Source organism: Canis aureus, chromosome 33 (genome assembly GCF_053574225.1).
Source record: "Canis aureus isolate CA01 chromosome 33, VMU_Caureus_v.1.0, whole genome shotgun sequence".
NCBI classification, from domain to species: Eukaryota; Metazoa; Chordata; class Mammalia; order Carnivora; family Canidae; genus Canis; species Canis aureus.
In genome coordinates, this window is record NC_135643.1 from 30,960,129 (window position 1) to 30,979,006 (window position 18,878).

General features: G+C 35.6%; 1 protein-coding gene and 1 long non-coding RNA gene across 12 annotated transcripts in view; one reads left to right on the forward strand and one right to left on the reverse strand.

Moving 5' to 3' along the window:
• The window catches only part of ENPEP (glutamyl aminopeptidase), an 87,691-nt gene extending 69,916 nt beyond the window's left edge, over positions 1-17,775 (forward strand). The window contains exons 14-20 of the mRNA XM_077882294.1: positions 1,825-1,975; positions 2,973-3,046; positions 3,154-3,258; positions 3,347-3,517; positions 5,336-5,476; positions 13,822-13,900; positions 14,882-17,775. Of these exons, the coding sequence (XP_077738420.1) occupies positions 1,825-1,975; positions 2,973-3,046; positions 3,154-3,258; positions 3,347-3,517; positions 5,336-5,476; positions 13,822-13,900; positions 14,882-15,034 (874 nt within the window). The 3' untranslated portion in view covers positions 15,035-17,775. The remainder of the gene's footprint in view (positions 1-1,824; positions 1,976-2,972; positions 3,047-3,153; positions 3,259-3,346; positions 3,518-5,335; positions 5,477-13,821; positions 13,901-14,881) is intronic.
• The window catches only part of LOC144303882 (uncharacterized), a 126,212-nt gene that overhangs the window by 67,312 nt on the left and 40,022 nt on the right, over positions 1-18,878 (reverse strand). For 8 of the 11 annotated variants that reach the window (XR_013370879.1, XR_013370878.1, XR_013370877.1 and 5 more), the window contains 2 exons: positions 13,715-13,928; positions 12,653-12,822 (listed from right to left, as the gene is read on the reverse strand). The exons of the other annotated variants lie outside the window; for them this stretch is intronic. This is a non-coding gene — a long non-coding RNA (uncharacterized LOC144303882). The remainder of the gene's footprint in view (positions 1-12,652; positions 12,823-13,714; positions 13,929-18,878) is intronic. 11 annotated transcript variants of the gene reach the window in all.

Consider the following 18,878-nt stretch of genomic DNA (forward strand, 5'->3'; position numbering starts at 1 on the left):
AGCCCGATGCAGAACTCGATCCTGGATCCCAGAATCACGACCCGAGCGGAAGGCAGATGCCCCACTGCTGGCCACCCAGGCGTCCCTCCATTTCTTCATATTATTTGAACTTTTATTAAGGGAGGTTGCATGCTCCAAAATGTAATTCTTTCTAACTAAGATCAGAACCTGAGAAAATAGGGGAAATTAGCACTCTGAACTGAAAAAAAAACTCTATCATATCTCACTAGTACAAATCAAATGATGCCAAAGATTTCCGTTCTTTTTTTTTAAAAGATTTTATTTATTTATTCATGAGAGACACAGAGAGAGAGAGAGGCAGAGAGACAGGCAGAGGGAGAAGCAGGCTCCATGCAGGGAGCCCGACGTGGGACTCGATCCTGCGTCTCAAGGATCACGCCCTGGGCTAAAGGCAGCACTAAACTGCTGAGCCACCCGGGCTGCCCAAGATTTCCATTCTTATTTATGTCCAAAACTACTAGTTCATCCTCTAATCAAACTCTTGGGGAGAAATCAAGATATAATTACATTCTTCATTCACAAAATACTATCAAACCTAATAGCATTCAATGCATCAGTACTACTAATTCAATAATTCAAGATTTATTATTCAGTTTAAACTTTCAAAATATAATTTGAAAAGACAGAATTCCCATCTAAGGCTGTTTTAAAAATCTAGGGTAAAATTTGAGGCATAACAGATTTTTGAGAAAAGTATTTCACAAAGTTCTAGAATCCCTTTTAAGGAGGAAGAAATTGGATTCTTTAAACTTTGAAATGTTGATAGAAACTTCAAATTTAGTGGAGAAACAAAATCCATTTTTATTTATCAATATTGTTGAAAATGTATAAAAAAGGAGATTTTTTAAATAATAAATTTATTTTTTATTGGTGTTCAATTTCCCAACATACAGTGTAACACCCAGTGCTCATCCCGTCAAGCGCCCACCTCAGTGCCTGCCGCCCAGCCACCCCCACCCTCCACCCTCCTCCCCTTCCACCACCCCTAGTTCGTTTCCCAGAGTTAGGAGTCTTCCATGTTCTGTCTCCCTTAAAAAGGAGTTATTTTAATGGGAAAAATAAGTTCAATTAGAATTTTTAAGCATTCATAATTCATGAGTATTGTTATGTTTCCTCTTCATATCAAATGTAATTTCAATAAGATATATTTATCAGGGTATATTATTATATTATTATTATATTATAATAAGATATATGTGTCATTTGTATATTATTTTCTTATAGATGATTTTTAAAGAGGTATTTATTTATATATTTAGAGAGAGTGCAGGAGGAGAGGGTAGAAGGAGAAGCAGAGGGAGAGAGAGAATCTCAAGCAGACTCCTTGCTCAGCATGGAGCCTGACACACGGGGCTTGATACCTCAACCCTGAGATCACAACCAGAGTAGAAATCAAGAGATGCCTAACTAATTGAGCCACCCAGGTGCCCTGCATCTGTAAATTATAATCAGCTTGTGTCTATTCATCAATATTAACTATAGCTAAAGGGCTTTTGTTGTATTCAGAATTTGGCCTCAGTGATTTTTCAAATGTACTTTTTAATGTTCTATTTTCCTCTTTCCTATCGAATATATGAAAGCGTTAACACATCATTGTGAATAAACCTCTTTGATTGAACCCCCCAAAATAAATGCATTTTCTTAATTGCTTAATAGAAGGATTCTCATTAACACTAAATTCTGTGATTTCCATATGAGTACTTTCAGTCAAATGTGTACTAGTCTATGGTTGGGGTTTTTTGTTTTGTTTTGTTTGTAGTCTATGGTTTTTAATTAAGGGGCATTTTTTTTTCTCTTCTTTAGAGCTCAACTTCTAGATTATAAAATGGCTCTAAACTTGACCAAGTATCTCAAAATGGAAGAAGAGTTTTTACCATGGCAGAGAGTAATTTCAGCTGTAACCTATATCATTAGCATGTTCGAAGATGATACAGAACTCTACCCTGTGATTGAGGTGATGTTAATGATATATCTTATGCAAGTAAATGTGCAGCATGAGCAGAATAGGGAGGTTTCTGAGGGAAGGAGCTTCTGAAAGACACAAAAGCACATCCGCCGGCCAAGTGAAATTAAAGGAAAGTATAATGACATGACTAGTCAAACCAAAGAGATGCTATCTCTATTTTTTTTCAACTTGAGATGTATCAGTGTTTTTGGTTTGGCGTACCACTTAATGTATTTTAGTATTAGAGAGAATACAAGAATTAATATTTTAGTTGCAATAGACAGGATACTAACTAGATCCTATTTTTAATGGATTTATCTATGTTAAAATGAATTTATTCTTGCTAAAATATACCATTATATTTCCTTATCCCTACTGCTGTTATTTCCACATTGAGATTTTATTATAGGATAGTTATTCTAAATACTTTGCTCTGTGTTTTCTGCAGCACATTGGTAGGACACTTGCAATTTTAAGGAAATTCTGGATTCAAATCTCTAGCTCTTCTACTTACTAACTTGGACTGATGATTTTATTTATGAGTCTTCATTTCCTTTGTACAATAGGAATGTCTGCACCTCCCTGCCTGTGGCAATGGGATAGGTATAGATCATATAAAATAAACATCCTTTGTAAATCCAAAGGCAATATATGTATATTGGTTATCACTATTTTTATTTCATCAATATTTGATTAATCTTTTCAGTGCAGTATGTCCAGTGTTACTCTATTTCTTACAAATGTTAACTAAAAAGTAGAGGTTAAAAGGGGCTTACCCAAAGTTTTATAAAACATTATAGAATGATCCAGGATGTTCTGTTCTTCAGGATTAAAGCAAATTTGCAATGGGATAAGAACTGAAAATGTTCCTTCCCTAAGGAGAGGCCCAAAGTTCTCTGAACTAGTAGGAGAGAAGAGTACAATGGGGGGAAACTGTAAATTATAACAAATGAGTAACTGCTGAATAGTAAATTATTACTCATTGTACATGGTTCTTTTATTTCAGGAATACTTCCAAAGTCGAGTGAAGCCCATTGCAGATCTTCTAGGATGGAATGACGTCGGAGACCACCTTACAAAGTTATTTCTTACATTTTTAAAATTAAATTTCATTTAATATTTGTTTGTGTATGTTAAAAAAGTTAAGTGCTCATTGGCCCAGCTTTGTGTGTGTTTGTTTTTTTAAGGTTGCTCCGTGCCTCCGTATTAGGGCTTGCATGCAAAATGGGAGATCAAGAAGCCTTGAACAATGCTACACAATTATTTCAGCAGTGGCTAAGTGGGACTGTAAGGTGACTGTTCACTGTGTGTTCATTTCTAGAGGACTTCAAACTTAGAAATGAAGAAATAAAATCTCTGAAGCACAATTTCTTCTTCTAGGCTTCCTGTAAATCTGAGGCTTCTGGTATATCGGTATGGAATGCAGAACTCTGGCAATGAGACTTCATGGAACTACACTCTTGATCAATACCAGAAAACTTCATTAGCTCAGGAAAAAGAAAAACTGCTGTATGGATTAGCATCAGTGAAGAACGTTACTCTCTTGTCAAGGTAAGTTTTTTTTTTTTTTTCCCTCATATGAATGGCATTTGATGATTTATGCATCACGGTCACTTTAAGATGCTAATTAAAGTATGATACATTTCCAAGAAAATCTATTAAAATGTATTTTCCCGACAAGAAACAAAATATCCGTGTACGAGTGTAATAAAGAAATGTAATCTCCTATGAAAACATTCTGGGAGTAGGCAGGTTCTAGTGGTGAGCAGTGGTTCAACATTTTCATCCAGGGCCTGGGGTGTTTCTCTTTCTGTTCTTCCATCCTCAACATACTGGATGTCTCATAACCTCTAGAGCTCCAAATATTTTGTCTTCACACAAATACATTCAGTGAAAGAAGAACAAGAGCAAAAGAGTTCCTCCTCACAAGGCTTTGTCTTTTATGCTAAAGGTGAGTTATCTTTGCTTCCCCTCATAACCAGAGCTGGATCACACTTGATCATTCTGAGTTAAATCTTTTTTTATTTTTTTAAATTTATGATAGTCACACACAGAGAGAGAGAGAGGCAGAGACACAGGCAGAGGGAGAAGCAGGCTCCATGCACCGGGAGCCCGACGTGGGATTCGATCCCGGGTCTCCAGGATCGCGCCCTGGGCCAAAGGCAGGCGCCAAACCGCTGCGCCACCCAGGGATCCCGATCATTCTGAGTTAAACTCTAGATCTACCACTTGATCATTTGCCAGCTAGGAGGAACTTGAATTCTTTTGACTGATTTGGGCCATCATCTTAGTCTGAGGCTAGGGTAGGCGCCTACCTACTTTCCTAGGATCAGGGATACATTGATCCAAGCCCAGAACAAAGTTGGTTTCTGTCAGCGGAGAAAGAGTCTGTGCCACAATATGCACAGAAAACACAAAATACATTTATATTCCACTTGGAAAGTCGCTTGAAGTGCAGCTATGAATCCTCAACCACTTCACCGATGCTCCAAATCAACTAGCATCTGCCTTAATTCAGTTCTGGTTTCTGAGTTACTTACTGCATTCCCTTAACTAACACTTATGATGTCCTGTCTATGTGTAGGTATATAAATTGTGAGAATAAAACTGAATAAGTCATAATATCTATCCTTGAGAAATGTAGAGCTCATGAGAGGCAGAATTTAAATTAGGAAATTACAATGCAATAGCCAGTTTGTAAGGACTACTGGAAGCAGTTTGTATTCACCCGGCAAAGCCAACAATACTCCTTTATCATCTTGCGTCAAGGTAGATGTCAGTTCTCCTGCTCTCTGCCTTAAAATAATCTACCAAGAACTTGATCATTTTGCCATTCCATAAAACATCGTATTGATCTATTATTTTGATGGCAGCGTGCTGATTATAGGATGAGAAAATTAGCAAATGCTTACTTGTCTTACTAAGACTCTTGGGAATTAGAGAATGAATGATAAGTTACACAAAAATTCAGGACTATCACTAAAGTGCAGTTTCTGGAAGTTCAATGGTCTAGAGTACGTTGAGATATTTCTGTAGGTACAGACACAGCATAGAGTTAATAAAAATCTATTGACTTGGTCACTTAATTTATCTTTGACTTCTTTGTATTAGACTATAATTATAGCTAACTAATCTAACCATATAGGTTACATTAGAAGTTTATTTCTTATAATCTGGGGGAAGAACAAATAAGATGTAATTGTTATCTTTTAGAAAATAAAAGTATAAGTACTTTCCCTTAATTTAATCTTTTTTTTTTTAGTTAAGTGGGATAAAGGTGAGTGAAGTGCTTCTATTCAATAAATTCAATTAATTTTTTAAAGTTAATAGTTAACGTTTTGAATTGTTTTTCTATTTGTCTTTTCTTAGATATTTAGATTTGCTCAAGGACCCAAACCTTATTAAAAGTCAGGATGTGTTTACAGTCATCCGATATATCTCATATAACAGCTATGGAAAGACTATGGCCTGGAATTGGATTCAGCTCAACTGGGAATATCTAGTTAACAGGTAGGATAATTAGACAATGGTTTTTTTGTTCTCTTTGTTTGATATCATCTACAGGTTCTTTCTTTTTTCTCTCTGCTGTACTTTCTCTGCCATCTATACAATATCTGGAATGGCATATTATTAGAAGTAAAGGATCATGGTATTTTACTGCTCAGGAAGCAATTTACTAGTTAATTTTAGGCCTAATTCCTTCTCTGGAAATTATTGTTTCCATCTGATCTACAGAGTCTTGAAATCTGGAAAGATGCCTAAATTGCATTATTTTTAGTTTGGTTAAAACAAGTTAATATGATTCTTCCTGTTGTGTTAGCACCTGGTATAATGCCAGGCACTTATTTAATTTCAATATTTAATGAAAACTAAGTAAGTTTCTGGACTTGGGTTCAAACTAGAGCCTTATATCTTACTGAGTTTATATGGATGATAACTTTTATTTCCCTTGACCAGATAATTATACTTTAGGTATTATAGGGACCTATATTTCCCAGGCAATAGAGACAAGAGAGGAGCAAATCAAACTAAACAGATGGTTTCCCAAATTCCTTATTTCTTCACCCTCATTTAGAAGAAATGTTGCTATTCTTGGTCCCAATCCTCCAAATTTAGTGCTTAGTCTCATTAAAAATTTTTTGACAGAATATCAAATAGAATATAGATTATATATCCCAAATAGATGTGTAAATATTGACCAAAAGACCTTTACTGTCTGTAATCCCCACAATGGGTAATAGCCCCTGTCATCCCTTCCTAATCTCTCCTGTTTTCCCATCAGCACTGCCTCATTGATAATGGCTGCCTTATCAGAAGTACTAACCATGAAGATAACTTTTATTTCTGTTTTCTTTTCTACCCCACAATTCACCAGGCTGCCATTAGGTTCTTTCACATTTCTCATCCTTCTGATATCCAGATTATATCTGTAGCTTTCAACTAAAATACCCAACATTTTGCTTATTTGTGATAAATTTTTGCCTTTTCTGTTCTTGCAGTGATTGAATGTAACTGCTTATCCATCTCTATGAAAATTGACTGGCACGTGTGTATGTGAGTGTGTGTGTGCACATGTGATACTTTGTCCATCTCTTTTTAACTGTTTCAGTGAAATTCATGACTTAGAATTATAAATCTACTTATTAGAATTAGAATTATAAATCTACTTATTGAAAACATGTTATCTGGAGGTAACACTTCATGTTATGAAAGCTAGTACCTTTCATTTGCTTAATATATGCCTAGTGACATGTACTGAGTATTTTGTTTTAATCAAAAAGACTATAAGTCTTTCATTTTTTTTTGGTACATGCTACAGGGAACCTATGCAGATGAAGAAGAATGCTTACTTTTGAATTATTGAAAAAAGATAAGTAAATAATGTTCCATTTTGTAGAATAAAATGGCCATTCCCTTATTGTTTATTAAATAAAGTACTTTTCAAGGCCTTTTTTTAATAGTTCTGGTATGATTTATTTCAAATAATACATTTTTCATTTTAAAAAATTAGTTCATTTATCATACCTGTTAAAAATTAAGAATTCGAAAAAACAGGTGTTACTTTGTAATAAAAGTCATAAACACCTGGCCTTAAAATAAATTTATTAGACCTAATCCTGAATTTTTTTCAAAAAAATAATAAATTGATAAACCATTTCCAGTGCTAGTTCTAAAACCCTTGCCCAAGGCTTTTAATATTTCTTCATAGTCTAATGACCTAATTCTCTTGAGGTATTATTTTACATAGCCTCAAACATAAAATTATATTACAACCACATGTGGCACACAAAAATAATGCTCAATATTAATTATGGTTAGTTTGAATAACTAGAATTTCCCCACTAAAATTGGATAGGATGAATTAAACAAAAATGAGCAAGCTTTGTACAAAAATTTCCAAACTCTTGAATATTTCCCAGAACTCAGAATGAGTGATTTTCCTGCCTATGTTCCTGAACAATTTATTGTCATCCTAAAATAAGTAAGCTGCTTTTTTATAAAGGGTTTTTTCATGTCATTTTTATGACAACTGATGGCCACACTACTATTGCCCTTTCTAGTTCGAGATTTACTCAAAAAATTCCAAAGATACTTCTGCAATTAGTCTTTGCTTTTGTTTATTCCGCTAAAGTCTTAGATGAAACTGTGAAGGTAAATGAACTCAAGTCAGTTGTGTTGTGTGCTATTTTTTAAATATTTAAGATAAATTTTTTTTAATTTTATTTATTCATAAGAGAGACAGAGAGAGACAGGCAGAGACACAAGCAGAGGGAGAAGCAGGTTCCATGTTTTGGAGCCTGATGTGGGACTTGATCCAGGGACTTCAGGATCACACCCTGGGCCAAAGGAAAGCACTAAACCTCTGAGCCACCCAGAGATCCCTTAAGATAAATTCTTATTTTAAAAGTAATTAATATGATAAATTTACAGCATGTTTCCCTCTAAATGCTATACTTCATATGATACTGGTTTATTGGGATAAACATATTTTGTTCTTACATTTTTAGTATTTATACAAGTAGTTTCAGTCTTAATTCAATCTGTTCATTGCTAGTTCCCCAAAATATCCTTTAATTTGTAATCACTAAGAACAAAACAGAAGAGGAATATTATAATTATAGAAGGTCACTGAGAAAAATTGTTTTCTTACCTCTAATTAACAGACTTTCTTTGAATCTACAGAATATCAATATAGCAACTTAATGTGATTTCCTTTTTTAAATCCCTATTTTCTTATTATAAAATAGGTAAGTATTTTTTGCACAAAATACAGATAAGCAAAAATAAGGACACAAAAATCACCTGTAACTCTACCACCTAGAAATAACCCTTGTCATACTACTGTTTTCTTGAGACATTTTTCTATGGCTGTTTATTTATAGAAATGGAATCATATAATACACATGGTTTTATAACCTGATTTTCTCCCTATATCATCCTCTATTGTGGATGTCTTTTCAAGTCTTTAAGTATGCTTCTTCAATTTATCTTTAATGTTCAATCATATTTCAGTGTGGAGATACATTAGTTTATTTAGCCAATCTCTATCTGTTGGATAATAAAACTGTTCCAGATCTTCTGATGAATGTTGTAGAATGGTCACCCAGAAAAAGATTTACTGTTAACTGTGCCCATTTTTCCAATCCTTGCTAATATTTAGGGCTGTCCTTAGAAATATTCTTGCTGACAAAAGACCTATATGTGTGTGAGACAGGAAACTATCAAAATTCTAGGGAAGGACACAAGCAGCAAGCTCTTTGACCTTGGTCGCAGCAATTTCTTACTAGACACATCGTCAGGGGCAAGGGAAACAAAAGCAAAAATGAACTATTGGGACTTTATCAAGATAAAAAGCTTTTCTGCACAATGAAGGAAACAATCAACAAAACTAAAAGGCAGCCTACTGAATGAGAGAGGATATTTTCAAATAATATCTGATAAAGAGCTAGTATCCAAATTCTATAAAGAACTTATCAAACTCAACACCCAAAAAAACAAATAATCCAGTTAAGAAATGGCCAAAAGACATGAATAGACATTTTTCCAAAGAAGACATACAAACAGCCAACAGACACATGAAAAGGTGATCAGCATTACTCAACATCAGGGAAATACAAATCAAAACCATGATGAGATACCACCTCACACCTGTCAGAATGGCAAAAATTAACAACACAGGAGAAAACAGGTGTTGGTGAGGATGCGGTGAAAGGGGAACCCTCTTGCACTGTTGGCAGAAATGCAAACTGGTGCAGCCAATCTGGAGAATAGTATGGCAGTTCCTCAGAAAGCTAAAAATAGAACTACCCTATGACCCAGGAATTCTATCACTAGGTATTTACCCAAAGGATACAAAAATACACATTCGAAGGAGTACATGCACCCCAATGTATAGAAGCATTATCAATAAAAACCAAACTATGGAGAGAGCCCAAATGTCTATCAACTGATGAATGGATAAAGAAGAGGTGGTGTGTGTATATATGGATGGACGGATGAACATTCAAGAGGGGAAAAAGAGAGAGAGGGAAACAAATCATGAGAGACTCTTAATTATAGAGAAGCAATCCAGGGCTGATAGAGGGAGGTGGGAGGCGGATGGAATAGACGGTTGATGGGTATTAAGGAGAGCACTTGTTATGATGAGCACTGGATGTTATATGTAAATGATGAACCACTGAACTCTTTTCCTGAAGTAATACTGAACTTTGTCAATTGACTAGAATTTAAATTATGGAAAAATAGAAAATTCCTTGGTAATTGAGTATATAAAAACTGATATCTCATTTTAAATTATAATCCTTTCATCCAGTAAATATTGTGTAACATCTACTATGAGCTAAACACTGTGCTTGGCATTGAAGATATGATAGTAGAAATAGACCTGGCTCTCTGTCCTCTTGGAGCTTAGGGTCTGGTAATGGAGACTGATATTAATAAAAGAATCACACAAATACATGTACACTTAAAACTGTAATAACTATAAATAGAAGAGGTTCTGGTCACACTGAAAGAGTGTAAAAGGGAAACTGACCAAGTCAAGAGAATTTGGACATTAAGGGCTTGTTGAGCTGAATTCTAAAGGAAGAGCAGGAGAGAATTAGGTGAACAGGAGGTGAAGCATTCCTGATACCTTCTATCAGAAAAGAGAAAAGTAAGGGCCAACATCTGCAGGGTCAGGTTAAGATTTGGGCTATTGTATTAAGAGCAATGCTAAGTCACTAAAGGGTTTTAATTAAGAAAGTAAAATGATTGATTTTACTTTGAAAAGAAAGCTGTGGTGGTAAAGCATAGATGTAGATGGGGGCCAAAGTGAATTTGAGAAAAGCAGTTAGAGAACTATTGGAGCAGTCTGAGCAGAAGATAGTGGTAGATTGGACTCTGGATAGAATAATGATGTTAGAGAGATAAGGACAACATTTAGAGCTTGGTGAATTAGAAATAGGACAGAGGTGAGGTAATAAGGATAATGCCTAGATTTCTGAAAAGATAAGGAGAAGAAGAACAATGGGTTTAGTTTGCTATTTATGATGCCTTTGAGTCTCTTTTTGAGATATTGAAGTGGAGATTGTTTCAAGGAAGTTATTATCCCTTGTCAAATGCTACTTAAGATTTGAGTAAATCCAAGACCGAAAAATGCCCATTAGATTTATCGGCACAAAAGCTATTGGTAACTCTAGAAAGAGCTTTTCAGTGGAGTGAAAGTGGCAGAACCTAAATTGAAGCAAATTAATAAATCAATCAATGAAGATATGAAATATACAGAAATCTCTTGAAAAGTTTGACTATGAATGTGAAGGTGAAAGAAAGGATATCGAGATGCCAGATCAAGGAAGATTTTTTTCTTCTTTTATGTGGAAGATAGTTTATATATGTTTAATATGTTTTACAGCTGAAGAGAAAGACCCAGAAATTTAATACGTAAGACATAAAAGGTTCTTTTAAAAGTAGAATTTTTAAGAATGGGAGAAACTGGAGCAATGCACAGATGATAGAAGAAAAACAGGCATCTTTGTATGTTTGTAAACTAAAAGATGTAGGAGTTACTATGTGTTTTCTCTGTGAATTAGAAGATAAGGTCATCTTTGTTGCAGAGGGAGGGAAGTAGAAGAATGTCTGGAGGTTGGAAGAGAGTGAAAACACTTGAAAAAAGTAATTCAAAGAATGAGAGAATGAATTGACTAGGGTAATGTAAGAGGACTGTCAACGTTTAAGACGGATGTTCATGAATTTATAGTGAAACATTTTAGAAAAAGTTGAGAAACCTCCCTTGGCAGATATAGTGGAAATGGGCAGTTGATTTCATCACAAGCTGGAGTTTTGCTAGAAACAAACTATTAAACTATCAGGGAGTTTAGGACCTAGAAAAAAATGTTATTGAAAGTGGTAAACCATGGACTATAAATTACAGAAGGAAATAAGTGCAAGAAAAGGAAGAGCTGATGGTCCAGGAGAAAGTAGAGATAGGCATGGTCAATGGTCCAGTAATCCAGTCAGAGAATAGTCATAGTGAAAACTAAAGGTAAATTTTATCATGGAGGATGCATAAATGAATAGTGTACCTATGGATGACCACAAGATATGATCATAGAAAACTGTTGGCCAAGGTAAAGAAAAATCATTGGGAATGAGAATGTCAAGAAACTAAGGAGCTATGATGTTATATTTATCATCGATGTGGACCTTGAAATCACAGCTTGAGTAGAGAGGAAGACTAGAAGTCAGGTGTCAAAGTGTATCATAAATTAGGTGAGGGGAAGGAGTAACTAGAAAGAACAGACATCTTTTTAAAAAGTGGAGAAATAAAGGTCTGGAATCCACAGTGGGGAGCGTGAGCATACAACTTCTTTTCTGATCTGGTTCTATGAAGGATGTGGGAAAATAAACGTTCTCCAAATGAGAAGTAATATTTCCTGGAAAAGGATAGTTCCAGAAGGCTAGGTGGAAGGGATCAAGAGATTGGGAAATCTCAGAGTCTGTCAGGAGCAAGGAAGTACAGCATATACATTATCGGGACAATGTTGAGAATAGATGGCTCAGTCTTATTTTGGGATGACTGATAACATTAAGGGAAATTGCTTACCTTAGACTTCTGTGACATGAAAGATGAAAGATATAGTGGAATAAAATTCAGTGGTATCTGTGATAAGAGTGAACACTGGACCTAGTCCACTGAAAATCAGTGTTAATTATTAGATACATGTCATGTTTTGTTCCCATTGGTATATTTTCTCTTTATGTTTCTTCTGCAAACTGCTGATTCATTTCTTTCATAATTTCACATTGGCATATTTTTCCCTTTTACCAATTTGTAAGTGTTCTTTGTATAGTGAAAATATTTCCTCTTTTCACAACAAAAAAAATTTTGCCTTAATTTTATGAGTTTTTAGTATAAAAAATGTAAAGATATGTACAACAAACTTTATTAGCTTTTATCTCCATGGCGTCTGTGATTGTTACGTGATAATTTTTTTTAAAGATTTTATTTCTCTGAGAGAGAGAGCAGGAGAGGGTGAGGGGCAGAAGGAGGAACAGGCTCCCTGCTAAGCAGGCAGCCCAATATGGGGCTCCATCCGGGAACTCCGAGATCATGACCAGAGGCAGATGCTTAATGGACTGAGCCACCCAGGCCCCCCTGTTATGTGATAATTACTAAATGTAGAATTTCTTCTATTGTTTGCTTACCTGTCTGTATAGCGATACATTTTCTTTTATTCTTCACCAGTATTCCACTGATTCAAAGTTAATACATAATTCTTGTGGTTTTTCTCACACAGTGATTGATTGCGATGAGATGTTTATCTGTATCACAATTTTTTGTATTACGGTCTGTAAGGAAATTTCTGATTCTTGCTCTTTAAGAAAAAAAAGTACAACAGAGACAGGAATAGAGTATCATCTCTAAAATCCTATATTTGCACTTAGCTTCAAGTGTCTGCGTAGCCTGAGTAATACAGATCATATAAGCTATTTATTCTTTTTTCAAAAAGCTTTATTAGCTACTTGCCTATTCTATTAGTCTGTATCAGCCTATATGACTGAGCTTCTCAGCTGTATGGGAAACACAGAAATGCAGCAGCTTAAAGGACATACATAATTATTTCTCACTCATGTTAGGCTCCTGAAGTGAGCACTCTAAGTTGTTAAAAGGTTCTGCCCCAGGAGGCCTACCTTATCTTGTCGGTGTGATTGAAGCTTGGAAGAAGGGGGAAAAAACCCAAGAAGTCCAAGGCAAACAATTTTCCTTGACTTAAGCAAGGAGCCAGAGGTTGAACGTGGTGGAGCTTCTGCTCCTGTTCCACTGATAAGAACTGAGCTGCCGGTCTGCACTTACCTGTGAGGGAGGCTGAGAGATGTTATCTCTGTCTGGGTTCTCACATGTGCAGGATAAAAGAACAGATCATTGGATGGGAATCCAACCAGCAGTTGACCACATCTGGGATGATGTTGTGGCCCTGTCTACAAAAAGACTGAAAGATGTGCTAAGAAATGTTCTTGAATAGGAATTTTAAATGAGGGGACATCTGGGTGATTCAGTGGTTGAGCGTCAGCCTTTGGCTCAGGTCCTGATCCCGGGGGTCCTGGGATCGAGGCCCATAGAGGCCCACATCCGGCTCCCTGCATGGAGCCTGCTTCTCCCTCTGCCTGTGTCTCTGCCTCTCTCTTTCTCTCTGTGTCTCTTATGAATAAATAAATAAAATCTTTAAAACTAAAAAAAGAAATTTTAAATGAAATGTGTTTACTTACTGTGTTTTGCTTACTTTGAAAATGACTTTTATTAAAAATCCACAAAATCCAAGATTTAAAGTTCTAGGCACTTATATTCCCTTTTACTTCCTTAAATTTTTCTTCAGATACACAATCAATGACAGAAATCTTGGCAGGATTGTCACAATAGCAGAACCATTCAACACTGAACTACAGCTGTGGCAGGTATGAAGTTAAATTCCTCTATACTCATCTAGGAAGAACAGGATTACAATTTTTTTTTCTTTTTTTAAATAGAAATGGCATTTTCTCTATTTAGTTCTCAGACAAGGAGAAAGAAATAATTCTTATATCAAATTAAATGTATACCTATTTTTTTCTAAACTGAAAAAATTCAATTAACTAAGAAACAAAGTGTAAAAGTTGAGAAAGCTGAGGCCTTGAGAGGCTTAGAAGGCTACATGAGACCTTTTGACTTTACCAAAGCATGGATAGTAAATGTGACCTGAAATAGGATGGTCAAGATTTGATTCCTTCCAAAATTCACTGTTTTGGAATTTAAAGACTTTTCAGTTTCAAATATCTCAGTTCCCAGAGAGGAAAATGTTTATGGATGTTGGAAAATTGAGATTGTATGAATTTTCAATATCTGTATATTATATATTGGAATGTTAACATTCTGTGTGTTAAGAACCAAAAAAAACTTTTATTTGTGTAAGTAGCAAACAATACTATGATTGGGGGAGGATTTTGGAAGGAAGACAAATGATAGAACCAAGGTAACAGAGAGGTTATTGTGAGTCCTTAATAAGGGAACTGAAAGTATATTAAAATGTTCTGGACTCCTGAAGTGAAAGATAAGCCAAGCCAGCATTTGACAGACTGGGTTTTCCAGGGAACACCCCGGGGAACGCACAAAGTAGAGAAGCAGCAGAATCACAGAGGGGCACACCAGCCACCGATGTGCTGCTCTCCTTCCCCAGGATGGGAGAGCCTCTTTTGACCTGACGTGCTGCCAACAGTCCAAAAGCCATGGGTAATGATTGCCAATCGAAGAGACAGGCTCAGTCCAAATGATGCACCAAGACATGTGCAATGATAGTGAATTTCCAGGGAAGAAGGAAACAAATCCAGCCTGTAAATAAAAGCCTTGAAAACTAATGGGGCTTAAAATGACTTTCTTAATTATTTCCCTCTCTTTTCTAGATGGAGAGCTTTTTCAAAAGATATCCAGATGCTGGAGCAGGAGAAAAACCCAGGGAACAAGTGCTGGAAACAGTGAAGAACAATATCGAGTGGTTAAGACAAAATAGGAACACGATAAGACAGTGGTTTTTGGATTTACCTAAGAATGGCTAATGTGTCCAAATGTCATATTTTGGTTTTGTGAATCTGTTATATTTGGTGGCCAAATTTACAAGTACTATGGAGGGAGTCTTATACACAGATACTGCTTTTGCTAAGTAGTGTGTTTATATGGTTTGCAAAGCTTTTAAATTGTTCTTTGTTTATGAAGGAAGATACTAATAGAGTAGTTAATGTACTCAGGGATTTTTTTCTAAGTGTACTTCATTGGAGATTCTTCGCAAACTGAAGAGAATTTAATAGCCATTTTAATGTCTTTAAATATCATTCTTTATATCTTAAATCTGTGAAAATAGAACAATTTGGTCTTAGCTTTACATTTTTAGTACCAAAGAAACACTACTTAATCTTCTCTCTTGATTGATTTTTAAAGTTTAAATACCAGTACTTGAGGGACCTAAATTACCATCTTAATCTTTATTTTATTATTCAGAATTACACATACCTAATATCATTGTATTCACATGTGTCCTATTCCTTTAAATCCTACCACAGTAACCCAGGTTTAAATTTTACTCAAATGAATTAGCCAAAGAAATGGCTATTGCCTTCACTATAAAATCAACAAGAGAACTCTCCTCTCCTTTTTAAAATAAATCTGAATGATTAACTTGAAAAAAAAAATGTTGTGTTCCAGTGTCACTTGACTCTCGAATAATAATGACTGCAGCATTCCCTAAATAATTTAGCATGAGGCAAATACAATTCAAGAACCTAGCTTTTTTCATGCTTGGGACTCTGTCGTCCTGCTCCATTCCCTACAAAGCTCCTTCAAACATGCTATGAAATTAGAGGGAAGACGGTGCTTAACTTTGCTCCATGGATTTTAGAGAAAAAAAGCTAAATAATTGGAAACTGGTCAGGAAAGAGAGAAGGCTGATTATTCCATAAAACTAAATGGAATTAGAATTTAGCTTTGATCTAACCTAGCAATCTAAGTGTGAAAATGAGGAAACCCATGTATATCTCCAGCATGACTCTGCATATCTGAGGCTATATCTTCTCATAGATAACTTTTATGTACAAACCCTTAGATCCTAATCCATACAAAATAGCACTGATCAAATTCATATTCGTGACTTGATTAAAGGTATCAATTTTGTAACAGCCAGCGGCAAGAATATGTTTACTATGGCACTTGATGCCTAGTAGATCCACAATGTAAGTCCAATTGAAAAGAAGGTAAATGACTGTATTTGAGTCTGCTATATCTAGAAAATCTAAATTTATCTAGAATCTTCAGAAGTATAAAATAAGATTGATTTAATGATAATTAAAGCACACAAAAACAATCAAAATCTTAGCTTTGACTTTATTTACATAATAATGGGCCTTAATTAAACTACTGCTATTTCTTAATTATTGCTTCTCAATCTACACAGCTAAACTGACAAATTCAAAGGTGGGGGGTGGGGTAGAGAAGATTTAAAAAAAAAAGAAATTTCCATACCAGAACTTTAAAAATATTATTTTAAATTGCTTCGGAAGAAAAAATATATTAACAATATAAATCATCAGGAAAGCCCCACTATCCTCATGGTTGATCCTCCTGCTTTATGTAATAATTTTTTTAAAGAAAAATATAAGTTTAAGGAATAAATCCATTCCAACTTGCCTACAAGTCATTCTGTTTCATTCCCTTTTAAGCCTAAAATGGAGAATGAACTGTTTAGTTCTCCTTACTCCACGTGAAAAGGAGCTATGCCCACTCTGTCATAATAACTTCAGTAGCCCATCAGGCCCTTCTCAAACAGCATCTGGTTTTTAAAAGGCTGAAGACCGAAAGACAGATCTATGCCAAGAACAATTTACTACTCTGCTTGCTTGGTTTGTCCTGATTTTCACAAGGGAGGAAAATTAGTATGTTGTTTCCAAAATTAAACCGCAGTAAACCATCAACTTAAAAAAATTAACTGGAAGAAATGATCAGCAAGGTCATGTAGCAAGGAGCAGGGTCTGTGTTATTGCCTTGGACCTAGGAAGTCTACTCCATATTCCAGATCATTGTTATGCACCCACATAAATATAAAGTAGCAGTTCAAATAATAAACCATGAACATAAAAGTGACAGGTGGGGAAAGTCTGGGAAGCAGAGATATACAACTGAGTTGAAGGCAATGGTATTCCTATAGTTTACCCTCCATGTTAGTAAAGAATTAGTCCAAAAAAAGATAAATATAATGTGGGAACAAAAATTTAGAATAGTAATTCTCAAAGGAAATTGAGAATAAGGAGGGACCAGACGGCAGGGGCTTTCTGAAACATTAGCAAATAATAACAATAATAATAGCAAACTTTTTTATTTAACCAAGCACTGTTCTAAACACTAGCACTCCACATATGTTAATTTCTATATTTACATTTACAAAAACCCTATGAGGTAGGTACTGTTAATATCCTATTTTACAGATGGAGAAACTGAAACAGAGAGGTTACAGAACTTGCTCAAGCCATAAAGTAGTGTCTGGCACCAGCCAGGATTTTGAACCTAGGCAGTTTATCACTAGATCTGTGTTCTTAACCACAGTGTTAGAATAGAAACGTGCTTTAAAATTGGAGTGATTGATCTGATGGAGTAAGTGGGTGATGGGCAGTAAGGAGGGCACGTGATATAATGAGTACTGGAGTTATATGCATCTGGTGAATCACTGAACTCTACCTCTGAAACAAATAATACACCATATGTTAATTAATTGAATTTAAATAAATTTAAAAAATTAAAACTTAAAAAATTAGACTGGAGTGATCTGGATTGAATCTCAACTACTTGTTAGCCAAGTACCTTTAATCTCTGTTGCTCAGTTTTCTCATCTATAAAGGGGGGACAAAAATAATAACTACCTCAATGGGTTGCTGTGAAAATGAAATGCAAGAATGCAGGTCAAGTCTCAATGGATGGGAAATAATAATCATCGAATAAACATTAGATGCTTTTACTGTCATAATTATGGTTTCTCCTAGTCCCCACTATTACATTAGTTTGGACAACACTGTAAACGTGGGTTCAAGAAAAACCAAACCTAAGCAAGTGAAGGCACTAAGGGGAGGTGATGTGTCAGACTAGGGTATTGTTCACAAATAGCTCCTGCCCCTCCCTGGGGAGGGTCCCATTATCTCGCCCCACTGAAGTGTAGCAGGGGCATGTGACTGACTTTGGCTGGTGAAATATGAGTAAAAGTGATGTATGCTGATTTGAGTCAGAAATGTCCAAAGTCAGCATGTTTGCCATGCCTTCTGTTTTTCTTCTGCCACTAGATCCAGCAATGTTCCAGATAAAGGTGGCTCTGTGGGTCTGAATTCCAGAATGAAAACAACATGGAGTAGAATGTAGCCTGCACACAGTGCACCTGCACTGTGAGTGAGAAACACCCTCTGTTACAGTGAACCACCGAGATTTTGAGGTTGTCTGTACCTCAGCATATTCTAGCCTAATCTGTCTTGTACCAAACTAATGTGGTACTCTAGCAGAGTTATTTTTCCAGTTCTCTTGCCTTAAATTATATGGAATTTAAATAAGTCAGTGCCCTTAAATAAGGTTTTATTGAAACATGAGTACAGGCACTCATTTACATATTAATTATGGCTGTGCTGAGTGGTTGCCAGCAGAGATCTTATGGTCCTCAAAGCCTAAAATAGTTACCTCTTGGATCCTTTACAGAAAAAGTTTGCAGACCCCTGCTAGATCTTATCTTTACTTCTTACCTCACTTTTCATTCAATGCTTTCCCCTTCCTCCCCCTTCTTCCATACTCCAACCCAAGGTTTCTCAACATCGGCACTTTTTGACTTTTGGAGTCTGTTAATCCTTTGCTGTGGAGGGCAATCCTCCACACGGTAGA